This window comes from Eleginops maclovinus, chromosome 14 (assembly GCF_036324505.1).
Source record: "Eleginops maclovinus isolate JMC-PN-2008 ecotype Puerto Natales chromosome 14, JC_Emac_rtc_rv5, whole genome shotgun sequence".
Taxonomy (NCBI): Eukaryota; Metazoa; Chordata; class Actinopteri; order Perciformes; family Eleginopidae; genus Eleginops; species Eleginops maclovinus.
In genome coordinates this window covers 6,421,805-6,449,650 of record NC_086362.1, presented here as the reverse complement: position 1 = coordinate 6,449,650, position 27,846 = coordinate 6,421,805, and the positions used below count along the sequence as shown (strand labels likewise).

The 27,846-nt window shown below is 41.0% G+C and overlaps 1 protein-coding gene across 9 annotated transcripts in view; it reads left to right on the top strand.

Annotated features, from left to right (window-relative positions):
• Nucleotides 1-27,846, top strand: part of sorcs2 (sortilin-related VPS10 domain containing receptor 2) — a 195,442-nt gene that overhangs the window by 50,179 nt on the left and 117,417 nt on the right. For all 9 annotated transcript variants that reach the window (XM_063900623.1, XM_063900618.1, XM_063900620.1 and 6 more), the window contains exon 2: nucleotides 7,539-7,606. In XM_063900623.1, coding sequence (XP_063756693.1) covers nucleotides 7,539-7,606 — 68 coding nt within the window. The remainder of the gene's footprint in view (nucleotides 1-7,538; nucleotides 7,607-27,846) is intronic.

Sequence of the window (27,846 nt, the reverse complement as noted above, 5' to 3'; positions counted from 1 at the left end):
ACACACACACACACACACACACACGAGGAATCAGGAAACATTTTATTTGGGCTGTATGAACGCAATGGAAGATCCTTTTACCTAAAGCGATGGAAGAGAGGCGTGTTTTGCCTCTTATCCATCTCCTCAGTCCATCTTTCTGCTTGTGATGCCAACTTTCACATGGGACACTGCCAGTTTCCGTTAGTCAGAAGAGACATCAGTGTTTCATGATGCAACAGCCTGAAGGAAGGAGATAGAAACATCACACATCATTGCTCTTTTTCTGTATTTTAAGGACTCTACTTACAGATGCTCCTGAGTTTGTTTAAGTATCCGGTAGTTTAGAGATATATATGTTTATCTCATGTTTTGTTTGAAGAGCTATACTCAGCTATTTTTGGGTCAAAGATCAGATACTAATGATTCACTGGTCTCTATTTGGGATTATAAAAATGCCTACATTTCATATTAGGGTCTTTATCCACCTGAGTAAAGACTAACACGTGTGGGCTCCAGTTTTGCCTCGGAGAATTACAGTGCTCGTATCAATAAGCTCATGCACGTCTTTAGGTTCCTCCTTGAAGACCAGCACTGATTACTCAGAGCCAGGTTGGGTTGAGATCGCGGCCCTGTCAAACCTCATCACCTCGTTCCCAGTAAGCTGCTCCGATCAATGGACACATTTGAGGGGCCAGAAGGCTCGACTAATCCCTGGCCTTCATCGATTAACCCTCCCTGTTACAGCTTTCACACCCCCCAATCATCCTGTTTTATTTCTAATGCCTCACTCTTTTGTTCCCTCCTCTATCAATCTTAAGTTCTTCCTTTTTTTTCTTCATCTTTCTCTGTCATCCTCCAGCTGTAATTATTCTTTTTCTGCCTTTGTTTCAAGCAATGCTTTCCACCCAAACTATCCATTTGCAACTCTTTTCTCCTCTCAGCTCTTTTCTTTGTGTCTTTGTCTCTCACCATCTTCTTTTTATCTCCCTGTCTCCCACTATATCGCATATCTCTCTTGATTGCTTCTGCCCTACTCTCTCTCTCTCTCTCTCTCTCTCTCTCTCTCTCTCTCTCTCTCTCTCTCTCTCTCAGTCCCAAAGGCCTAGGGCTCCCAGGAGTGGATTATCACACATTTTAGGAACTCAGCTCTCTCAGTCCTGTCGGCCCAATTAGTTGTCAATCTAAGGCAATCTCCAGGGGGAAAATCATCCTCACAATTCCATTCCCAGGAATATCTGTTTTCAATATATGTCATCAACACCATTTAACCACAGTTATGATTAAATAGGTGTTGATCATACTGTTTTTAGATTGCTGTGGAATTACAGTGTTGTGTGTTACCAAAGATAGCCTATTGTTGTGGATACACCCCATCATTTAAGATAATCGGGGGGATGCACATGCATCTGTGTGAACATTGCCAGTCCTGTCTGTTTCATTCTCTTCCTTTGAACACAGGCCGCCAATTTGATCAAAGCCCAATTACAGCAATTGCTCAGAAATTCACGGGAGAACAGAGGAAGCTAGAAAAGAGAAGGAAAAACCGCAGGGACTTAAAGAAGCGTGGAGATCAAAACGAGAAGACGGAACAACATAAGACCTGTTCAACATGAAAGAGGGAAAGAAAATGACAAAATATGGGCTGAATATATATAATGTACAAGTCGGTTGGGAAGGTGTAAATGATTTTTTAGATGTTCAAAAATATTTTGAAATCTTTTTTTCTTTTTCAACCTGGTAATTAGAGCTCTTATATTATGCTTTTTGGTGGAATCTGGCAAGAAGAATATTGATAGAGGCAAACAGTTTGAGCATTTCTACAAAATATTGATACAACCAAAGCACACCCCTGAGTCTGTCTAAGAACACCAAAAAAAGTAGTAAATATAGCACACCGGATCTAATATCAAGTCAACTTGCTGAGGGAAATTGGAGTCTAAAACAGGGTAGGCTATTCAAGCTCTTATCTGTGTTGCTCCTACCTTTTTTTTATATTACTTTAATCTGACGGAGTACAAACTTCTATACAAAAGAAGCGTGTTTTGCTGGAAGCAGCTGGAAAAACGTATATCTAGAATTAACCGGGAAACTTATCATCAAGTTAGAAATGACAATCAACATTCTTCAGTCGCCAGACTAAACAAATATGAACCCTACGTCTAACTAAAACTGTCATCTAGGTCAATAAAGTATGCGTACAAGAGCACCTGGTGCCAGATAAACTGGCGCCCAGCTGTCCCAAAACAATAAAAACCAATCTTATGTCAGCATGAGCTCGTACCCAGCATGGGAACAACAAGGCTCAGGAAGCCCAGGTTGCCCCTCCTTTTTGAAGATAACAGCATCTCCAAGGCTGAAGAACTATGCCATGGCAATACAGACAGAGGAAAGAGAAAATGAGGAACTAGACCAAAGGTTTAACACTTAAGCAAATATTCCCTAACACATAGGAATAACGAAGTTTAAATAATTTCCTTAAAAAAACTACCACAGTTCATCTGGTATGTGGATGTGCTTTCATTCCACCTGAGTAGATGGACGATATTTGGGAGTGAGGTCAGCACAAGCCTTCAGTGTAGACAGAACAAAAGTCAAACAGAAGCAAAGGTCCATGTAATTGCCCTCCTCTCTGCTCTGCCTGAGCAGTTTAATGAATGGTGGCAATCTCAAGCTACTGTTAAAATGGTAACGAGTGTGCAGGTCACTGGCTGGCCCTTTTGATAAAGAGCGTGGTCAAGGTCCAACACAAAAATGACTTTAACCAGATGTGACTACTCAGTGGCGGATGGTGTCCTGAACCATTAGCGCGGCCATTGAACAGGAAGGATGGGGTAATGGGGAACTATTTGGATGAATGAAGCACTTTATTTTACAGCAACGGGTGTGTGTGTGCCTGAGCAACCAAGAACAGGGAGGTACAGGCCCCAAAAGGTCCTTTGGATAACCAGTTGGGTTTTGAGAGCTTGAATATGAACATATTGTATTGCATAATCATCAATTCTGTATTGAGTTACTTTACCCGAATTACAAAATAATTCATTTAAATCCTCTCACAAAAGATGTGTTGATTTTAGGTTGCGTTTAGACATTTAAAATGTATGTTGGTTCCTCTGCTTGCAATGATGAAGATGACTGGAAGTTTATTTTAGTGCACACATCATTTAAAAAGAAAATAAATGAAGCACGGGTACAAGTGTATAAATCTAAATAAATAATTAGAGACAATGTGTCTGCAACACGTGGGATTGAAACAGGGTAGGTTAATTTTTTGTTGTTGCTTTTCTTTCCGAAGTCAGATTTTCTGTGTCATCCTCTATGTACTCATTACAAAGGTGAAGAGGTTAGAAGAACGATGCTTCATGCACTGCAATGTCTCGGTCTCCATCTCTTGGTGTGTCCGTTTTCTTCATGCGTGTTCACAGAGACACATGGCGTCCAAGTGTCATTCACCAGATTTAGCCTGCATGGAATTTAACTTTGCGGCCCAAGAATATAAATTGCTTTTTTGGAAAACAGACAAAAATGAGTTCCTACCCTTTCTTACGGACTGTGATGAATACTTTATGTGTGTGGTCTGTTTCTGAAGAAAGCGAAGTGCCCCAGAGGGATGAGGAGGGGCCGTCACACACTTCGCTGAAATCCTTGTATTTTGTTATTTTCGCTTTAAAAATGAATGAGTGCATTCTTTCTCGAGAGCATTGGTGTCTGTCTGTCTGTTTCCCCCCAGCCCCTTCTTTCTTTTACGCTCTCCCTCCCTGTGTCTTCAGTAGCTGATTGATAGCACTCCATTGACTCCCAGTTGATGGGAATGTCTCAGGGACAAACAGGGGTTGTCGAGCTGAAGTTCATGAGGAGCTTGGCTTAGAGCTTGACTCTCAATGGGGTCTCTTGTAGCTCTTGTATGAAGTCATCCGTGGATCCTGACCACCCTGTTGAGTTTTCCTCAATAAAAGCCATTAGGCCAATTGTCCGCTAGCTTACAAACAAGAAACCCACAGTGGCTGATTATTTGGTTGTGGTATTTTAAAGAAGCTTCAATAAAACTATTCTTCATCTACAATAGTTTGATTAGCTGGGCAAGCTCATCACAAAAACATCTTTGCAATTTAGTATAGAAATCAATACATTTATGCGTTTTTTTTCCCCATTGATCATGGGAATAATATTAGGTTTGTTAACTTTAGCTTGACATATTTTCTGATACTTGTTGACATTAAGTATGGTTCTATTTGTACAGAATTACATCTGACTGGCGTAGCACTTTACAAAATACGTTCTGCTTGGATCTTCAGCCTTTGCCAATTTTGCCCTTTAGTCCACTGTGCTGTAGGTGGAAGCTGCCAAGTTGTAGTCTTAACACACTGCTCTGTACACGAGGCATTAGAGGAATCTGGCTTCTGTGGCGTTCAGCAGTTTTGTCAATGTGAGTAGTTTTGATGCTGCCAAATAAACGCTATCTCTGCCTCCTGCCAATGGTGATTTATGGCAGAATGCTTACTTGCCCTGTCCACTTCATCCCAAGAGAAAAATAATTTTCCAATAGAGCAGAAATTTGGGCCTTGAAGGGAGACACCCTTGCGAGATAGAGAGGCAGAATATTTTATTGGCATCGGCATTTGGATGAATGATGCATATTTCAATCTTAATCTTCTTTCCCCTTCTCCCTTTCATTTTGAAGAAAGAGGATGCCAGCTGATGTGTAACACATTTAGGACGCTATAATCATAGATTTATATGGTAGACAGGGCTTACTTTTAACCAGAAGTTCCAAATGTATTTTGTGTCAAAAGAGGATGCTAGCTGTTCTCGGCTGCAGAGAGAATTTTATTTTGTATGTGTTGCAGCTTTTTTGTAACCAAACTCTGTGACATAGCCCAGTATAATGCTTTGGATATATTATTTTCAACTTGTGTTGAAAGACATTGTGTTTCACTGGGGTGGGTTAAAGGGGTTTGTTTGAAGTGTTGTGTTAAATAAATGCCAGCTATGCTAACTGGAAATTGTGTTCCCTCTATTTTTATTTCCTCTTATACTCATTGAAAGAACCCTTTTACATTGTATATTCAGTCTGTGATTATATTATGTTTTGATTTATTGATAAATGGAGTGGAGTTAAAGTGTAATATTAACCTCTGAATTGTCGTGGAGCAGAAGTACAAAGTAATATAAAATGGAAGTACTCAAGTTAGTACCTCATAATTGTTCTTAAGTACAACAATTGAGTTAATGTACTTTGGTACTTCCCACCTCTGAGATGAATGGATAATAAGAAATATTGTTAGCTAAAGGTCTAAACACTTTGTTTTAAAAACTTCACTGATCAATGCTTTTTTTGATATACTACAAATGGATATTTATAATGGAGAAGAAATCTTTAGTACTGCTGATGTTTCTTTGTACCCATTGCATCAATAAATAGGCAATTTGTTCCTTGGTATAGAAATTAATAGCTTTTTATGATTGAATCAGTCAATGCATACGGCAGCATGGTAAATCTAATCCTTAAGATTAGGAGAACAATGCTGCATGGAATGAATGTCAAGCTTTGCACCGGTATCTCATTAGAACAAGGCCAGCTGTGCAGAGGTGGATAGCCTTTTACCAGAGAAATCACTCATAGTAGGCCAGAGACCAATGGGGAACACTTGCTACATGGTTCATCGGTAGCTTTTTCAAATTCAGATTTGAATACAGTGTAATTCCTCATCACTAAATAGTTTTTACGTTGTATGGATGCAGAGAAAAGCAGGTTTATGCTGTTGCTTCATCTGTTAGAGCTGTTAACGGTGTTGCTAGCAGCCCTGAGAAGCATGCTGCTGTTCGGGGAAATATCCTATTTCCTGGTTTCCTGGACTAGGGTTGAAACTCCTTACTTTGGGCAGCTTTGAGAAAAGTGCCTGGAGACTCCACTTTGATGGCAGTCTGTGTTGTGGAAATTGGTCTAGCGCTCTCAAAGCTGATTCTGTAAGTCCCTAACTGCGCTGCCACACTTTAACCAAGTTTTGAGCAGAAAAAACCAGCAGAGGGCCTTAAAAAAATGCTTTAGGTATCTTTTTGAATACAACTTGCATCTGATGCTACAGCGGCCTCACCATGACATTAGAGGGTAGTCTGAAAGCCTTGGGCACAAACTCATACTAAGTTTTATAACATTAACTGTTCTAGAACAGTGATGATAGAACAGAATAATATTCGGTCCTACAGCCTCATGTGTTTTTGAGTCTGATCAAGACAGCCTCATTTCCATCCCATTTGATAAGGCAATCCAGCAAATATTTGAGCTGCCATCCAAAATCTTAACATTTCAACCATATTAAAATTGTAAGGAAACGTGAAGCCTAACATAATCATGTGCTTGCTTTCTACTTAAGGATGTATCCTAAGTGTCCCGATTGCACAGCGTTTGCATCTTTACTCCCTGGGAGCAGAACCTTCAACATGGCCTACTGCTGGCAGTTGCCTCTGGGCAGGATCCCTCAGGCCAATGAACTCCCCTCTTCCTGAAGGCAGGCCTAGGTTTTTCTCTTGTTCCACTACCTAGGACGGCAAGCCACCCTGTCAATCACCTCTCTAGGCCCCACTGTGCTGCCTGACCCACTGGCACTCTTGCCATGGCAACGCAAATCCCAGCAGACCTAGCTGTCAAGAACAAAGGTTCCCAGAAATATGAAATACAACGGTTTATGATCCAGTGTTCACACGGGGTTTTTGTGCTCTGGACCAAGATGTTTTGGTCATATGAATGATATATGCCTACATCTTATTTATTTAACTTTGTGAAATTTTGTAATGGTATTGTCTATCTCATCACACAAAAATAAACTGTAAAAGAAAGATTTCATAATCAAATCGCCCCAAGAAAATATAAGCTTGCACAAAGGAAGCACACAGGAAGCTATGGAGAACAGCAGGAAAAGCTCTGTGTGAGCTATCTCCAGAATCAAAGTGGCAAACAAGGCCATTATTTATTCAGGATAAGATTTTCTCAAAGCACCCTCAAACCATATTGGCATATAACTCAAGGCAGTGTATGGAGTTCCCTCATGGTTGACTTTGCTAAAAATATTCGTTTAGAGATCAAATCACTTGCATTTGGTATATTGGAGGTTTTCTTTGGGTGCTGCTCATGGACCTGACCACCTAGACTGCTCAGATTTTCTGCACGGACTAGCATCCTTTCCAAGGATTCCGAAAGTAAAATATAAATGATCACAGCCGTTTCTGTGAGGCTTAAAGTGTAAACACCCAAAATAAATCTGTCAGGCTCCCCAGGCCCAGCTCTTGTCCTGACTGTAAACTTATTTAGTGTTCATCTTTAAACATATTTGGGACTCCTTGGAAAATAAGAGAAGATCAATGACGTAGATTTAGGTAAGCAAAGCCTTACAGCTCATTGAGTAATGTTTGCGTTCTGTGTTTATTACTACACAAACAGTGTTCACTTTAATTCCAATCACCGTTGGCTCTACACCCTCCCTTGCACTGTAAACCACCCCAATAACTGCTATTTTTCTTCAGCATCAGCCTAATGTTCTTATCTCCACCTTGTCTTGCAGGTCATCCTGATCCTGACCAAGTACTACCACGCTGACTCCACCAAGGTGCTGGAGAGCTCACTCTGGAGGTACGCCAAACACTTACACCATGTTTGCTGTTGCCGGATGTCTTTATGTCATGTCTAACCTCATACCTTTCATCAGCAAGCGGCTTCCCTTTTAACAGCGAGGTCAGTGTAGGTCTCGGTTATCTCTCTGGTGCGCTTCCTCAAGGAGACAAGATTGATATAGAGCACTATGGCGGACAAAACATCAGCAGGCAGCTAGGAGTTAAGTGGGGGACCGGAGAGTGATGCTGTGAGGCCAGTGCAGGCATCTGTTCGGGCAGATAGCGTATCAGCATGGCACAGGGCAGGATGGCGGGCACCGGCAGTGCCATCAAAAGGGGTCATGTCTGGCTGGCAGAGCCTCGTCTGTTTAGCAAAGCTGCCTTTCAGCAAAACACTTCACACTTCCCCCGCTTTGAGCGGCGGAAAAAGCAAAGCATTCATTCCGCTCCACTTCACAACAAGTGTATCTTGTGCTCATATTCTTATGGAATATTAATTTCCTCTTTGTTCTACATTCAATCCCTACCAGCTCCTGGGATACTTGCTTTGTAACTGAGCTTGACCTCGTGAACACGTGTTTTGAGGAGACTCAATTATAGTCAAATATCCTAATAAAAACGTAGCATATAGACAACACAGCGCTCATGAAATTGTCCAAAATTAGCCATCTAGCGGGCATTCGCACATAGCAAAATGCATCTGGTGGTGGGACTTAATTCATGCCGTTCACCTCACTGAGGGCTCCATGACTTCAAAGCTTCAGCCTCTCATTAGCTCTGACTGCCTGTCTCCCTGTAGGACAGATATGAATAATGTACATATTTTTCTCCTTCGCCTGTTGATGTTTTAATTGTTGCAGTGTATGAATAATGCTAGAGCTTGAGAATGGGGGGAAAAAAACAACACAGCAAATGGTTGAATTTAATCAGAGTTGAACCTAAATTGGCAGAGACAAAAAAAGCTCTCTGGCTGTCGGTTGGCATCATTGTCCCAAAAAACTAAATTAGCATGAAATTAGCATGTTTCAATGAGGACCTCCGACCATGTTTTGGTGGGTATTATGTGTGGGGTGTATTTTAGTTACATGTAGTTGTCTGCTTGGCATGGTGTGTAGACAGCCACAATCCACCGGCCTATAGGCTTTGAAGTCTCAGGGCTGTAGGATCAAACAAGGAAGAGGGGGGAAGATGAAGAGGTTTACTCTCTTGCCCTGTCAGATGGCGTAGCCAGGTTTCACACAGGGGAAACTTAACAGCACAGAAAGGGGGAAAGTTTTTCAGGGCAGCAGAGTTAATGAACTAAAGACCTTTTAGATCAGCAGTGCTCCATAGACTCTATTTGTTTCTGCACAACATCTTAGTGGACAGCCATAGAACACCAAGAAGTCAATCACGTGATGACGACTTCATAAATCTCTTTGCTACTGAGAGTCGTGGGATGTAGTTTAAAGGCTCCAGAATGTTTCTTCAGACATTTTCTTCACTGTTTTCTAAACAGCAAATGCGAAAACAGCGTGACGTTGTCATTGCGGTATACAACGAAAGAAAGGAGTTAATGTGGTGATGTAAATATCTTTAAAGGTAATGATAAAAAGTCTTCCTGATATATGGACAAATTATCAGCTTGTTAAAAAACATGCATTGGTAATGAAAGTCAAAGTCAGGATGTTTTTTCACTGTGCTTTTGAGAGATTTGTGTTTCAAGGCTTTTATTCAGTTAAGATTCAGCGCCCATCATTTTTATCATTGCTGCCTGTTACTCCCTATGTCCGTCCTTCATAGTGTTATGAATTCACCTTGAATATGAAGTGTTTACAGCATCTATGAGAGCATTGATAAGTTGTATCATAGAATATTTCCAAAAGGACTTTGTGCTATGGCAGACAACAGCAGGAACTAACAATAAAGCAAAGCATCTGTCTCTCTGTTGGCCTGTTTTGGCAGGCGTGATTCTGTGGACCCACACATGTTCAATATTAATAACCTTTGTATAAAAAAGGCTAAACAATGCTCTGCAGTAACAGGGCTTTAGAGACGTATCCACTTCCCTGGAGTCAACAAAGCAGTTCAAACTAAATATTTGTTCATCTGTGAATTTCACCTTGTTCCGACCAAGACTAAATAAGCTTAGGCCGTAGTGGTTCTTCCCTGTTGAGTAACATTTTCCCTCTGTGTAGGACTTGATACTAACTTATATCAGGAATAACATTGCCGCCCGCAAAATATCTGTGGCAAACATAAAACCCCATAACCGCGATGGACATTTTTAAAGCAATCGACTTGGAAATGAAAACCCCAGGAGCAGGCTTGGTGATTTGGGGGCCCCAGGCAAACACCGCCTTTCCTTCCTTTTGACCGTTCTATAGCGTGTTGGTTTTGACAGTGGTAGAAGTACCTCAAACTTATTATATATTGTGAGTTCAACCTGAACATGGGATGTAACCAGAAACATTTCTCTGTCAGGTAAAGTAGTAGATTTCCTCTGCATCAAGTAAGTAGTAAGGTAATTGTGTGAAGTTATTAGTACTCCTAAACAAATCACCAAACAGAAATACCAAAGGTCGCAGTTTCAGCCAGTTCGGTTCAGGCATGTTTTGAATGGGCACTGGAGTTATTTCAATGCTGGACCTCAAAGCTTTTAGAGTTTCTGGCAATGGCAGATGGTGGAGAAAGTGAAGGGCTAAGCACTAAACCCACAATGAATTGGGACTGACTCTTGATAGCGGACACTCAAATAAGATCTTAAATGGTCTCTTTCTCTTCTAGTCCAGACTCCTGTCTTAAATACAGATCAAATGTTTATACTGCATCAGGCTAAACAGACAGAAAGGTGCTTTTGGATTAGGCAAAGTCGCGAGGATTTGCCACAGCTTTGCAAAAACAGCATGATGACTGCAGGCTGACAGAAACTCTTCTTAAGACTTTGTTGCTCTAAGTAGACCTATGAAATACTCAGTAAACCTCTTTGATCCTCAAACTGAGAGAAGCAGATTGTACTTTTATTTTCCAGCTTTGAATCCTTTTTTTCCAGATGAAAGTAGGAACTTTAATATCAGGAAGTCACTGCTGTCCATTTCATTTGATGGATTGAATGATATTAATGTTATATTTAGATCAGATCAGCAGATAATATCCTGATCCATGGTTCAGTTTTAGTGTCTCCAAAAGAGCTGGATCCGTTTTTTTTGTCTTCTTAAACCAGATAATGTATTACTAAAATTGATTCCGTGAAAAAAAATAATGTATTGGAGCAACAAATTATATTAGTGGATATTGGTTTTAATATAAAAGCCTTTCCCCCAAAAATGATAGTTATTGGTTGGGCCTACAAAGTGGACGTTTAAAAACCAATATTGGTCAAATTTGACTATTAATATCCCTACTTTTGCTTATAAAAATGCAACCCTAAGAACCCATGTGATCCATCTACTACCGCAGTAACCAAACACCAACATTTACAGGGTGTTGCTGTGAGATTCCAATGGTATTTATAATTTATGCTTTCTTCACACATCTTTTGAAGATGCGAGGGGGGGAGGGGGGGGGGTTTACTGCTCCATTATGGATGAAAAGATCGTCTGACAGCTCAGCACTTCTACGTAAGGTAGCACTCAACCACAACAAACTTGCAATGGTTGACAATTTGTTTTGGAATTTGAGTTTTTTCTGTCATTTATGGACGTCTGTGTGCAGTTTTGTGTGCATGTTATGTACATGAATAGGTGTATTTGCATCTGCGAGTGCTTCTTTCTAAGTGTCCTTGTATAAGTCTTTACTCTGGACTGGTTGTACTTGAATGAAAGAGGAAAAAAGAAGAACTGGACAGGTAAGGAGGGAGGAGAGTTTATCGAAACTGTCTCCAAGGCTTTTTTAGCCTGAACAGTAGGGGGCATCCCACTTCAGATGGACACATCAGCCCTTCTACATCCCCATATATCTCTATTCTCCATATAAGTCAATTCAATCCTCTCTTCTATACTTTATTTTCAAGCATTTGAATAATAATTAGTTGTCATGTATGTTCCAAATAACAAAATGAATACACATTGAAAGGCTAGTTCAAAAAAGGGTAGTGTAGTCTCTAAGTTGAATAGGAGTAATGGGGCCCACTTTATTATAATATCAATAACTAGAATTTTAAGTAGCGTTTGGAATCCCACAATGGTTGTAGAATTAAAATCAGTACAGAAAAGTACGAGAAAGATGTAGTCAAAGGGTTAATATTAGTTTGTCACTGTTTTAAAGCTGTTACTTTGAGGCATATTGGCAGGAGGTTAGCAAAACATCTACATCTGACTTCTCACTTTGATTTTTTCAGTTTTCAGTTTGTTCCTGACTTGACACACACACACGATTAGCCCTCCCTGGGGTTCGGTTCACGTTTCCCAAAACTAAAGCAGAACCACTCAGTAGAATCATACACTTAATGAAGACAGCATGTCTCATTTCCCCTCATCCCCTCCTCATTTCTCTCTCTCCCACGTTGTTTCTGTCCTTCTTTGTCTCTATCTCTTCAATCTCTCAGTGGATCTCTCGTGGTCCAGATGGTCCGGGGTGTAAATACTTAATCGAGCTGAGAACATCCCAACATCCCCACACCCTCCCACCTCCACCACCTCATTACTTCCCTCCTCCATGCATTTTTTACAACCTAAAGAGAGAGTGGTTTGATAAACAGAAAACAGTCACCCAAGACCCTACATTACAGAAAGTATTTTAAAGGCTGTATCAAACTTTTCGAAAGATTATATTTACATGTTGAAACCTCAATCCTAAGTAAAGTGACGCTTAGGAAAGTTGAATTCAGTATTTTTCAGTTTTCCAAAACACAGGTAGAATAAAGAAATGAATTAGCTGCTTTAAAGATTCAAAATGTATAATTTTTGGGTAGAGCTAGAAGTCTGGTCCCGTCTCCCTCACTTTTCTTTTTTAAAGTTATATGAATATGAAAAATAAGCTAGCTTTCTAAGTGACGGCTTCTCTAAAGAATGGTTATGATTACTTTCCCCTCTTAATTAAAACTGATTTCTCACTTATTTTACAGTGAGTCATTTAGTCCAGACTGTATTTGTGGAACCTGTTTTTACGTTGCCTTTCTACGTTACCAAAGGTTCTTTTTTGTGCTAAGCTTGATGGGGTGAGCAGAAGATGGTCCGTGGATGTTTTCTTTTATGTACCATGCTACTAAAGTCATGGTAACTCCTACACACTGGACCAAGACAAGGATTTTCAAACATAGCTTGGTTGTTTTTGAAGGCAGGATAGGGATAAACATGTTATACGCCAAACACATACAATTAAATTGCCAATATTAATCTCCTAGGTGATGGAAGAGGATAGAGAGCTAAGCTTATTATCAGATTGGGCCTGAAATTAAATGGAACATAAGAGCATGTGGGTACAATGCACAGACTGCAGTATACACCTACTGCATGTTGTGCACATGCGATTTTTTGAATAGTCTCTGTGAATTGGAGTCAGATCATTTTCACACCGCAGCTGAACCGAACCATGTGCCCAGACATATGGAAGATGTTTGCAATTTCCTCCGACATTTTCTCTGCAAAGAGGAACACAGGTACACAACTGCACACAGCTGGAAGACACCAAGAGGAATAAAGGGCTTCTCTGGATTTGCTTCTGACTAAACTGTGAAAATGAACCCACAGGAAATGATTCTTGGCAGAGTTCCGTCCACTATAGGATGTCCCACTATCTCCCTAAGTGTCTCTCGCGCACACACACAGACACACAATTTTCCAGTTTCCGCTTTTTAATCTTTATCCCAATTTCATGCATTGCCTTGCTGGATGATTTCAAAAGGGCGATTTGATTCCCGGAACATGAACTCTAGAACAAGGCTCAGAATTAGTGCGGCAGGTTGAACTGAATACTGTTTGGTACGGTTTTATTGTGATCTGCAGATCCTCAATGAGTTGACCTAGTATTATTTGTGGCGTGTGAGCCATGAGCTCACTGACATTTATGTTAAACGTTACCAATTCACTAGAACACAAAAGTATGGCCTATGACACAGTTTGATAGAATGAAAGACCTTTTACTCTTCCTGTACTTTGTTTCATCCCCCCCCACTTAAATAATACAAGCAACAACTGTTTCCTTTAATTAAATAGGAAATCTGGGTATTGTGGTTAAAGAAAAGCCCATGCCGTGTCAGTGAAGCCAAACTTTCCTGGCATCAAATGTGAAAAAGCCTGTTTTGGACAGTTAACGACTGCATGAGAAGTTAGTGTGTATTTCCAAGTTTAAACATGCACACGTTAGTTTTCCCGTGGCGGTTATAAGAAGTAAAGTGCCATTACGAGACAAAGCACTATTTTTCTAAGAAAGCAATTATCTCCTAAAGCTTACATCTTGACTATATTTGGCTGCACATATAGTGGTGTTTTGACTTTTTCTTCTATGAACATAATAAAAAAAAGCAAATGGCGTTCTAGGCTAACAAATAAACAGATACACATGTGTCTGAGAATGGAACTTACTCCATTCTGATACAGACTTAAAGTCCAGGCAGGACAAGCTATCTTCTCCCATTTGAGAAAGAGGAGGAGTAGTAAAAGCGCTATTCAGATAACATGTATTATTATTATTATTATTGAGAAAAATAAAAGTAAAAAGCACGTGTTAACTCCAAATATGTAAAGATGTGTTCAGATCATTTTTCAAAAGACTGCTAAAATGTGAAATGAAGTTATCAATAAAGAAGTAAAATGGTCCACAAGATACATTTATTCTTTATTTTCTGAAACCAAGGTTATATTTTAAAATGGACATTCTCAAAAGTACCCAAACCTATCCCTGTTAAAAAAAAGAAGGGGAAATATTCATGTATTATTCTTTTGTATAATCCCTCCAATTCGATGTGAAAAATGAGAATAAATATTTCTGAAAGGTAATAGCATTTAATAATTTGTATCTGTTGACAACTTGCATATGTTGTCTCCATACTACTTTAATTTATGGCAATGATTCATAACGCTAGATAGACAGTAGGGTGGGTTTCTTCTCATCTCCATGCTATTTATAATATTCTAAACTAGTTCCGAACACTTTTGAAAATAGGGAACAAAGAACAAAGGCAGAGCAGCGAGTGTCATTGCCGCCACAGTCACATCCCAGCCTGCCAACTCTGTTTTCTAAATAGATTTGGTTATCTCCATGGATTTATCATCAGTAACACTTTAGTGTTCACAGAGAGACTTCAAAAAGTTTTATTGCTGCTTTATTTATGAACTCTCAACTAGCAGAACAATGAGCCTCTCAATAACAAGGCACGGATGATTACCATAAAACAACGGCCATTATCGCTTTAATGACGTCGTTAAGATATGCACGCTGGGGCAATGGAACGAGCTGAAGTTGTGGGCCGGATCATTCGGAGAACAGTTTTTGGTTTGGCTTGATTTAAAACATTGTATTAGCTGTTTGCGCAGGAAGGAGGGTTAATCAGCGTGTCTAACAGTTTAAGATTCATTAAGGGGGTGATTTGAGGTGAATGGAGGCTGGTGTGAAATGGACACAAGATGAAACTTGAAGCAGCTCTGTAGTCTGGTTGTACTGTAGGAGCAGATTCTCCTTTATCACTACCCAGACAGCAACAGATTGAACATGCTCGTGCTGGATAGGGTATCATATTTTGTATATATTTTAGTTTCTGCACCGGCACCTTGTGATGCGACTGATGCTTAGAGATGGGTACTAATCATGTTCTGGTTTGTTAAAATGATGTTAAAACTCCAGGTTGGACATACTGCCTGGCCAAAAAAAAGGTCACACACTCTAATATTCGTTGGACCGCCTTTAGCTTTGATTACGGCAAGCATTCACTGTGGCATCGTTTCCACAAGCTTCTGCAATGTCACAACATTTATTTCCGTCTTGCATAAATGTTTCGCCAAGATGTTGTACTGATGACGGGAGATTCGGACCACTGCGCAAAGTCTTGTCCCGCACATCCCAAAGATTCTCAATCAGGTTCAGGCCTGGACTCTGTGGGGGCCAATCCATGTGTGAAAAGGATGACTCATGCTCCCTGAAACACTCTTTCACAATTTGAGCCCGATGGATCCTGGCATTGTCATCTTGGAACATGCCCGTTCCATCAGGGAAGAACAAATCCATTGATGGAATAACCTGGTCATTCATTATATTCAGGTAGTCAGCTGACCTCATTCTTTGGGCACATAACGTTGCTGAACCTAGACCAGACCAACTGCAGCAACCCCAGATCATAGCATTGCCCCCCACAGGCTTGTGACCTTTTTTTGGGCCGGGCAGTGTATCTAGGGGGATAATAGTATGTGGCATTGGATTCAAATCCATCAACAGAATTTGCTAGCCTGACCCTAAAGAATAAGCCTACACTTGGTCATCACATGCTGTAAAAAAGCAGGGAACAAACAAAAGCTCTGATTCTGATGACCTGGAAAATAAAATTGACCCTCATGTTTCGCAAAAAGGTGGCCTAGGTTGCGATATCTTCAAATATAATCTGACGTCGAAGGTTACGTTGATGTTGGAAATGAGAGATTATATTGGAGTACCATTCATCAGGTGACCAAAACATGACTACAAATGATTGGTATTGTTAATCCATGCCTGCAGGATGTCTAAATGAGCAACTGTTTGCCAACAAGTTTGCCTTGTCAAGTATATATGTTAAAGATATGGCAGATACCAGACAGAAGTAGCAAATTTATACCGTAATTTCCGGACTATAAGCCGCTACTTTTTGCACAAGCTTTGAACCCTGCGGCTTATAGTCCGGTGCGGCTTTTCTATGGATTTTTCATGATTTTTGTGATACCGTAAGTTGGTTTGTTCCGCTGTTGTACGGCACTACTTTGTCTGGCGGAAGGGCATGTGATCAGACACACAGTCACGGGGGAAAAGAGTGGTATGTTGGTCACATGTCCGTCCGCCAGGCAAAGTAGTGCCGTACGAATTAGCGCGAAAAAGAGACTAGATTAGCAAGAGCAAGACGAGTATTACAGGAGCAAAGGAAGCTTTCATCCACAAACCCTCATTATGGCAAACAAAAGAAATGCATATGATGCAGCTTTTAAATTAAAGGCAGGCGATTTGGCTCTCAACGAGGGAAATAGAGCTGCTGCACTTACCCTTGGTGTAAACGAATCAATGGTGAGACGTTGGAGACGCCAGTGTGAAGAACTGGCTCAGTCCAAAAAGACGAAAAAAGCTTTCAGGGGTAATAAAAGCAGATGGCCCAAACTTGAAGACTTTATTGAAGACTGGGTGAACACACAGAGAGCAAACGGGCGAGGTGTTTCAACTGTGCAGATCCGACTGAAAGCCAAAACAGTCGCCCCCGAATGAAGATAGAAATTCAGAGGTGGACCATCCTGGTGTCACAGATTTATGAAACGAAAAGGACTGTCCATCAGGGCGCGGACGACATATTCTCTTACATATGGTAATTCAACATTAAAACACCTGCAGCTTTTAGTCCGGTGCGGCTAATGTATGAACAAAACAGGATTTCCCCCTAATTTTAGCTTGTGCGGCTAATATTCAGGTGCGCCTTGTAGTCCGGAAAATACGGTACCCCGTTTTTACAAGTTTTTAAAATGGCCATGCAGTTTCAGGAAATGAGTGTTTTAGATATCCTGTTCTGAAGTCCCTGGACCAGCATCTCTTTTCTCCATGCCTCCATGCTGGGCATGTCACCGTGAAAGTGTTTCAGGGGGAGAGTATCATTACATAATTCCAGCCAGCACTCTTCTGTGCCAGACAAGTGGCATTTGGCAAGATAGTGACAGGAGCAACAAAACTGAAACTCTGCTGATGGTTCTGATGCAGAGAGCTTCAACACATGAAAGAGAGAAGGGGAGCGTGTCCAAGGAAGGAGAGATGATCTACGAATCTGGCAAGGGAAGTACATGGACATGTCCTATACAGGGAACGGGCCAGAGCAGTGGTGGAGGATGGAGATGAGTGTTGTTGTCCTGAGCTCATGCTCACTCGGAGCTACTGGCCCCAAAGAGTGAGCATCCCAGCTGGCGGCAGAATGAGCTGATAGGAGGCCAATTTCACATTTGGCCAAAGAGGAGTGAAGGAGCGAGCAGTCAGTGACAGCAAATGTTGGGTGTTACTACTGTTGTAGAGCTCTGGGAGAGTTGTAAGAGTGCTGAAATGATCAGTCGGGTGCTGTGTGGCGTGTGAAACATCATGCTTCATTAAAGTAGCAGTTTGGAGAATGTGTTATATCTTGTCTTGGGTTTGCTTGAAGCTAGCTACAGTACCTGTGATTATACATGGTCATAAGATTTTAGTTTCTAAGTTGTGGTTTTTAACTTTTGGACCATTGTCATTTTTTATGTGCTGGATTTTGGGTGATTACGTCTTTTATTAATTTGTTTAGTCTTATCGGCTTAGTATCCGCGGTGTCTGCGGCTCAGAGTTGTTGTTTCAACCTTTACACCTGGTGAAACTTGAGATTCTGCAGGAGGAAGGATAGATGGGACATTGAAGTTACAAATCCACGACATTTGCATGGAGAGAGAAAGAATTATTGAGTGATAAAGTAAAAAAAAAAAGAGCGTGGAGGAGGGACTGGCCTATTGTATGACTGCTTTGATAGCAGCAGGAGCAGAGCAGCATGATCAGAGCTACTCACCGCCTGCTGACCCCTCGGGGCGCACTTGTCACTCTCCTTGACACACACACACACACAATAACATGCAACTGTATAGTTGGATTTCGCTGTTGCCCGAGGCGAGAGGGTGAAAGGAACTAGGCCAGGCTCAGTCACCACTGGATATCTCAATAAAAGATGAAAGACATGCCCTCTTTTCAAGATGGCCACTCAGAGCCTATAACTTGCCAGCATTCCCCCACTCTAGTCACACACACACACACACACACACACACACACACACACACACACACACACACACACACACACACACACACACACACACACACACACACACACACACACACACACACACACACACACACACACACACACACACACATACACTGGTTGTGAGGTCTGGGCGGAAAGCCTAGAGAGGGTGGCTGACCAGAGGCTAAAATGAGCCAAACTCTGACTACACACAGTCGGCTTCTCCCAGGAGGCCTTGCTGCTATGCCTGACCTGCACCCTCTCAAGTAAACACCTTCACAGTCTCTGTAGTTGAAGAAGTCTGTCCGCTGCTGTCACCATGACTACAAAGTGCGTAAAAAGGAATCAAAACAACAACACTAGTCGGCTCAGGCCAGGTGGCCCCCATATGTTTCATTCACTTCAGTCCTGTCAGCTCTGTAAATTCAGAGGGGGAATCAAAGTTATATCTGACAGCAGATTTAATTATATTTGACTGCTGGACCACAGGATATTCTCTTTGCCAAGACCATAAGCAACTTGTTATTGCTGTTCACGTTTATTCACTACACCCGCCATTCCACAGCCAAATTAAAGCTCAAACTTGAGAATGTGAGGGAGCTTTTGCCTGGCTTAATCTAGTTAGAGCTTCTTAGCAACTTGTCTCATTGACACACAACGGGAAACGTTCTTAATGGTGTTTTCATTTGGCTCGGTTTACATACTTACTCTGTGATTTATTCCTCTGGTTTTTCTGCTGGTTCCTCTTGTTTTGCAGAAAAAATATCTCACTAAATACTTTTTGTGTTGCCGCATAGCAAAGTGCTTCTTCATGTGGGTGGATTGATGTTGCTGAAGGTTGTGTTCAGGCAGATGTAGATTTGCAACTTTTGTGCTTTGCGTCTGCGAAGCATGGTGTTAACACTGCTTGTATATGTGTAAGGGATACATATGGAAAGGAAGGTGTTTAACTACTACCTTTACCTTATTCAAGCGTGGCCCAGAATGAGAATTTGTAACAAAGATATATAAATAGAGGGGAGCAAAAACCAAATTACATTGATGGATGTTAAACAGAGTGCATCAACGATCACATATCACCAATGAAAAGTGGAAATGTACTGTCTAATGATGATAATACTCTCCACATGACAGGAGGGTTGAGCTGCACTGATGTATGCGAGCAAGACAGTCACTCTGTGTTATTGAAAGGTTATGGTTTTGTATTGGCTACAGTAGAGAGTGTGAGAACGACAACAACACTATAAGGTAAAACAAGAGAGGTCAAGTTTTATATGTAAAAATGTTGGTCTACTGGTGAGACTGATGTCACAGTGCAAGGGAGATTTCTCCCTGCCTGTCCTTTTAGTTTAGAGTATTTCTCCTGCTCTTTGATGGCCTATGCAAGGCATTTATAGAGCACAAACACTCAGAGACATTAAGGTCAGTGCCTTTCCCCTCTCAGCATTCTTAATGCTTCGTGAGGGTTACAAAGCAGAGTAAAAGAAGCAACGCAGCTTGTTCACTTCCAAGTGGAAAGAAGCTTCCTTACCAGAAGCAGCTACACAGTCCATGTGGATTGTAAAGGGAAACGTATCTGGATTGATTGTTGTACGTTATTAAGATTTGACTTTCTTGACTCAGGATCTCCATAGAAAGAACTCAACTGCTTGGCTGAGGTGATCTGAAACACATTATTGCGGCCCCCGTATCATTTGCATTTCCATCTCTGAACAAGAAACCTTTCAGGGAAACAAAAAGCCCCAAAACCCCAGACAATCAGGCAGAGATTGCATAATGCTCATTTGGCGGTCGGCTGGGACATTTGGCTTCGATTTGGCTCCTCTTTAACCCGCAGAAACAGAAAAATCAGCAAGGATTTGGGCTAATCCTCTTAGCCTGATGCTTTCTCTCCTCCTGCTGACTGGAAGACGTATGTGAGCTCAGGAATTCGGACCCCCCGACTGAGCCAAGCTCATCTCCCCCTCCAGTATATTTCAATTGTGAAATGGATAGTGGTTCCTGGTGAATCGTTGGCCAAAGGGGCTTTTTCCATTGGCCTGTATGATTACAGATCCTGCCCAACAGCCGATGACGAATCATCCATTGCGTAGCTATTTCCTGCAGGTCTCTTTGTCAATTTATCTTTATTGCTATCTTTTTTTTTTCTAATATCGTTTATCTAATAATGTTATTGGTAGAGTTTTAAGTGAAGGGGCTCAGGCATCAGGTTAGGGGTTGGAGTAGAGCTACTGCTCTTTCACATCGGATAGGAACCCGTTTAAGGTGGTGATTGCATCTGATCTGGATGCCTCATGGGCGCCATCCTTCAGAGGTTCGTTTGTACCAATTGGTAGGAGAAATCCAGAAATACATCCAGAACAAACTGGATGTATTTATTTTTTAAATAGAATTCTAGCTCATTTCTTTTTTTCTGCTCCAGCCATCGTCAAACCATAATTTATGTTGGTTGTTCTTTAAACAAATCCCAAGATTGAATCGCCAGAGTCGAGTGAAATCGTTTTCTGGACCAAATGACACAAAAGCAATATAATTGTGACTCCAACCTCTGTTTTCTGTGTTAATGAAGCTTTCAGCAATGCTTTTCAATATTTTCTGTTGGTGCTTAATATTTTTGTTGATATAATAAGCAGGACACTGAGACTGGATACTGGGTGATAGTTGTTTGGTGTGCAGCCTCAGCAACCACATTGAATTGAAGTTCCAGTAATTTGTTTAAGTACAATCAATACTAGAATTGTTATGCAAACTTACCAATCAATGGATGATGACAGTAATACACTCTACCAGGTGAGTTTAACTTAAAGATGTAGAAGTTAGGAAAAACATAGTCTGAGGATACTGAAGCCAGATATCTTAAGAACAGCTTCACAGTTCATAATAACAACAGCAAACCAAACAAAGCTATAAAAACATGTTTACGAAATACACTTAGGCTTTAAAATCAGCAAAATCCGATTAATTAAAACCTTTAAGATTTTAACTTACAATAAACTTAAGGGTAGTGGAAGAAGAATGTCCATAATGAAAAGGACACAAGTATGCATATATATTATTCATGTTATAAATTAGGCAATTTCTTGTGTAAGATTTTTGATATTGTGATGATGCAAAAAAAGTCGGGCAGCTACTGAACACCAATCATGGCAATCACAGCAGTTGGTGAGATTGGAAGAGGAACCAAACACGCTTTGATAGCAGCAGGACTCATGACATTTCTAAAACACTTTAACCTTAACTACCCACCTCTGAACCCCTCCCCAGGCTAGCAGTCTGGCTACATGCCAGGCCAGTCTGCTGACATCCTGCCTCTCCTGCATCGCTTTATCATCCCCAGAGCCCCAGAGTGTTCACCTCTCGGCGACCCCGTTCCAACACACTTCCAACTAGAACCTAATCCAATCAGACACCCTGAGCCTGTCGGCCCACAGCCCTCTCACCTTGCACTCAACGCCGACCCATCCAGTCTCCCTCGTGGGTGCTGTCTGTCAGCCGTGCGGTGAAAGGCTTATTTCAAGGCTACAAAAAAAAGCCTCTTCAGCCCTAACTAAGAGAGGCAGAGCAATGGAGAGAGCACTCAGACGGGGGGAGAGGCGGTCTATGTGCGTGTGCTCATGTTTTTGTATACTCCTTAAGGTTTGGAAAGGAAAATATTGAACAATTCCAAACACAAGCTCAGTTGAAACAATCATATGTAACTCAGCGGGTTGAGCCTTGTTGTGGTGTGGGAATCAGTGCAGATATTTAGTGTGTGTCTTTGTACAGGAGGTGTGAGTATCTGTGTGAGCTGGGGTCAGGGTATGTTCAAAGTTACTTTTGAATCAAGCGGCTGGTCCACAGGGAGCTGTACCAGGTAGCTGAAGCAGAGTTCATGGACAAAGTCAGACTGTCATTACTGACAGTAAATAAGTAGGAAGGGACACCTTTCCCACATGACCTCTCAGAGTTGCTACACCATCAACAAGTCCCAGTTGTGGTTTATTTACTACTTGTTGGTACACAACTACAATCTATATTTGTTGGTCGAGTGTTTATTAATGATTTATTTATATGTATTATTAATAACGTTTATCTTTGAACATTTCCTAGAAGCCGGCAATTGAAAAATATGGAGTGTGACTTCATAGTGCCCCACACTTTCTTAGATAAGGTGTGCATTACTTTCTCCATCCAACACTCTAGATGAACTTATTCCTGAGCAGCACTGGGCTGGTCTAGTCCACTCACCATCTGCTATGTCAAAAGACAATGAATGTCTTTTGACCTTCTTCAAATTATGTGACACCATATGATATACATGGGCTTATGTTTGAGCCTCCTGTCTGACTTTAAAGGTCCCATATTGTGGCCGTTAATACTGATCATAATTCCATTGTTGAGGTGTACTAGCATAATCACATTGGTTTTCTCATACCGCATCTCTGTATAGTATCTCTATTCACTCTCTGTCCTAACGCCTTGTCGGAGCTCCTGCACCCCCCTCCCTATGAGCCCAGTGTGCTCTGATTGGTCAACAACCAGAGAGGCTCTGCCCCTGTCTAACAGTGTGCTTTCCCAGCCTTCCCATTACAGCTGAGCATCAGTTTATGTGTTACAATAACAGCGGTACAGCCATATATGTTTGAACCGGAGTCCGATCCTGAAAATGACACACACCAACGTGATGGACCTGATCCACCGTCCCAAAGTAGACTGGAGCAGGCGGTTTCACAGTGGAACGTTTTTATTTTGTATCGCTCTCACATTTCAGATGTAATGTTAGAACTGAAACAAAGTAGGAACAGCGTCGTCCTTCAGTACTGCACGCTTTGCATATCAGCATCAACCTGTGCTTTGGTTTTTGAAGCTGTCGTCCGTGAAATGCCAGGCACACAGTACAGTACTTTGAACCGTTGAAGGAACAGTGTTAAAAATACGTTTCAACCACTGGCTTTTTCGTGATACTGACAGATGACATTTCCCCTCACATTTCAGGGCACAGTACTTTCTTGACATTTCAGCCTTCCAACAGTAAATGGTCGACTGGCAGAGGGTGTGCCTATCGGTATATAGCTATGGGCGTGCCAACTTGCCGACCTGTCTCCAGATTTAGTGATGTCAATAGCCCCCGGAAGAAAAAAATGGAAAAAGAAAAATCTACAACGAGGCGTTTGAGAGCAGTATAGACACGTCTTTTCTGCTTTAGAGTTTTACTCGCTACAGGGTGTACTTTGAAGGTTTTGACCTTCAAACCGTTCACACTTCAGGACGGGTTATAAACGGAAACGCATAGGGGATCTTTAATTCCTGAGACCAAAGTTCATTCTCCGTCCTCTAACAAAGCTCAGTGTAGCTTTTTCAAAAAACCTTTTCATATGAAAATCATGTTTCGTAAAACATTGAAAAATGGTTTGTAGACTCCATTTGTAGCATCAAATCCGGCGTTTTGACCGTTGCAAAAGTGACTCGAAGGTGGAGCAGAGTACAACTGATCATGTGTGATTATTAGGCTGGAAAAAAAAAATATATACACATTTTTAATGAAGTGTAAACACACTGGTTATACTGTAGGTAACTAGTCCCACCCTAAAATATACCCTGTTTTATTTTCTATATTACTTTGAATTGGACTATCATTTCCAAGGCGAACATCATGCTGTATTCAATAAGACTTAGCTATTGAGACCATATCCTTGTCAGGGAAATATGAACTGCAGTAATAAATAAGTGAAAAGTAGGATCCTTTTCTCTTTGACTTACATACAACCAAATTTATTAAAGAGACTGCAATTTTTAAAACATTTTCAGACGTGGCGGTTGCTGCTTATCCAAGCCTCGATGGGATGAATCCTAATGGAAATGTCTTCCAAAGACTGAAATCGTTTCAGTGATTAAATGGGAAGCAGCTCCGATCAATCTGCATAACATTTAGAATTGACTGACCCAAAGTCCAAACTGGATAAAAGGCAGAGGATTTGAAATCTCTACTAAATCAGTTAATGATGATCAGATCAGAGGAACTCTACGTGAGCTTTTGATCCCTTGCTCTCAGCTTTGATTGCCGACATAATTAGCCTTCTTGTGTATGTGTGTGTACTTAACAGATTGATCTCAGCTATTGGATTGCTTGTACATTATTCATTAATGCTGTATTATCAGTTCTGTTGTTCTGGCTCCTAAAAGACCGAAGACCTACATGAATTCTCGCTTTATAAATAGGTGTTTTTCTTGCTGTTGTGCAACCCGAATCTTCCTTAAGGTATCATAACATTTAAAGTGTTTTAACATTTGACAGACCACATTTATAAAACCCAGAAGTCTGGAAAGTAAGAAAAGTGATGGAAAATCAATTGTTGTACATGTAAAATAAGAGCGGTGTCGACAAGCTGTACAGGTAGCTTGTAAAATATTTTTCAAACTGTGTTGAAGATTTATTAAAGTAAACAGTTACACGTTTAATAGTAGCTGGAAAAAAGACACGTTAAGCCCTTGTCAGATTGAAGAGAGTTGTTTGAGAGCTGGAAGTCTTGTGCTAAAATCCACTGGGTACTTACACGAAAACCGTGTTGGGTTCGGATCATACATTGACTCAAATCACTTTGTATGTTTTGAGATGTCTGGGTCTAAGCTAATGTAACAATTGAGGTCTGGTTGTGAGAAAAAGGTGAACACAGAGGAGTGCAATTACAAGCTATTTCTAGCACTCACTCCTACTCAAGCTGTAGGAAGGTAATTATGTTGCAAAGATGCACATAGCTGGACATTAATTTACATAAATACAATTTATAAAAGCAGCTGTTGAATTGCAATTTACCATCTTCTCTTAACTATTTTATTATGTGTTCAGTAAACCCACAAGTTTTTGATTACTCTGGAAGCGGTCACTGCAACTTTACAAATGTGCTCTCGCATCACAGCAGCAAATCTGCGCGGCCTAACTGCAGCAAAACTTCCACTTATTTGCGTGTGAATGACGAGAGGAATGGGGGTCTCCAGCTACTTTAAACTTGATACAACTTGATAAATCCTTAATGGCCGCACAGGTCTCACAGATAACAGCTAACTAGTCCACTCCACAAAGTGTGACTTGAGTTCTTGAGCAACCTACTACCACCTGCCTAAACCCCACCTCTGTCTGAGATAAAATACCAATTTACATGCAAAATGAGTTTTTCGTGTTACTCCTATGCAGTCACATTTCTCGCCTTATTTGTGGTTTTATTCAGGATGGACGCTGGGGATTGTTATGTGTAACAGCAAGCCAAAAGGGCTCTTTATGCAGTTGCATACATTATATTTTAGACTGGGTCTTTTCTCATACTGTGCTAGAAATACTAGACGTAAAAAAGGGTCTGTCAAGCTTTTGCACAAACACAGAGACACATTTACATGCACACCTTCGCCAACAACAGCCGCATGTGACATAAAACCTTGAATTTTTTATCGCAGAATGTGAAAGCAAAGCAACACACACACTCACGACAGGCTAACAGATAGAAATTCGAAGATAATTACCCCTTCTCTTCGACTCCTACAGCGAAGGGCAGCAAAGGGTGAACCATTATTTACCTAGCACACACACACACACACACACACACACACACACACACACACACACACACACACACACACACACACACACACACACACACACACACACACACACACACACACACACTGTGAAACATAAGCTGGTCTTATAATTCACCGTCAAGTACATCTGTTCGTTCCAATGGGAATTTGCCTTCTGACACTGTTAGCACACACACAGGCCATGTATTCACATGTGGTCCTGACTGTCCGTTTCCCTGGAGACACGGAGCTGCATTAATTGGTTTATTTCCAGACAGCTGTACAGGGAGCAGTCACAGGTGTTTGTGTTGGACTGAGTGGGTTAACAGGGCCATCATTGGTTTTAAATTGCTGTGCGAATGATTGGTGTCTCGAGCAATCTGACCAATGAGAGAACAGTTGAAACCGTTGTTAGATATATGAACAGGTCTTTGAATATTTCTATGTTCACTGTCTATATCTGTTGATTTGTGGATTATTATATATCTCTGTGTCACTCTTTGTATGTTTCTTTGTACTGGCCGTGAAAAAAAAAAATCCTCTGGCACTCTAACCATAATGAATGGAATTAAATATAAATCAAGTGCGTCATAGTCTCTTTTAGAGGAATACAGGGACACATCAATTGTATCGTTCCATTAACTAAATTGCCTGTACTTGGATAGTCTTACACATTCTTTTTTTTACTTTGGCCAAAAGCACGTTCAATTGTTGAGCAGTTTTTTTTATTCTAGTTCACTGCTGGCCCTTCCCGTGTCGCTGGGTCTGAACATCGCTGACATGGTTGTGTTTAATCTGTCACATCATTTGAATAATCAGCTGTGAGATCTTATTGACATTCATAGAGGCAAATGATTGATGGCTGAAACTCTTTTAGCGTTTCAGTTTCACACGTCACGCCGCAATCGTTTACTTGAAGAGAGCCCTTGTTAATATCATTAGTAACAACTGTAAAGCATACAGCATGTTTTACTTCCATGCCCACGATTTTCAGTGAAGGAAACGAAGTGTAAATATATGTTGTGCTTCTTCATATGTTTCTTAAGAAGTGTTTTAATGATATGATTTAGTTTTTTAAGCAATCGTTGGTGTCCATCTTTTTATCTGCACACACAGACATCTTATCTGGCAGTTAGACAGCATATTGTTGTGTCGTCTCGTGTGTGTGTGTGTGTGTGTGTGTGTGTGTGTGTGTGTGTGTGTGTGTGTGTGTGTGTGTGTCTTTTGCTGTACAATATGGTGCATTCATACTTCACTGGACTAGACAGAACACACTGATGGAATTCACTTAACCTCCTGCAAAGCCTTACCCCCTCAACCTCTCTACATTACTCTTTCTACATTGGTCTCTCTGACACACACACACACACACACACACACACACACACACACACACACACACACACACACACACACACACACACACACACACACACACACACACACACACACACACACACACACACTTCTCTTTGGCCTCTGCATCCCATCATGTCCTGTGAAAGTCTATCTTTGGCCGTGCTGCTTTTATCTCCGCACCTTGCAGTTTTTGATCCTTATCTTCCTCTTGCAGAGTTTGATGAGCAGCAGTGCTATTAAGCCTCTTTCTGTTTCTGTCCGACTCTTTTTTTTTTTTTTTATTGCTCTCAGAATGGATTCTCCTATCAGGTGATGTCACTTTTGATTTTGCGCCAACAACTCTCTTATCTTATTACTTAACGCAACCAAAAGCGTGCTGTCTGCAAATTCAGGCATTATATTTCCACTCATCCAATCAGCAGGCAAGTGGGCTCTTAAATGCAATTACACAAATGAGATGA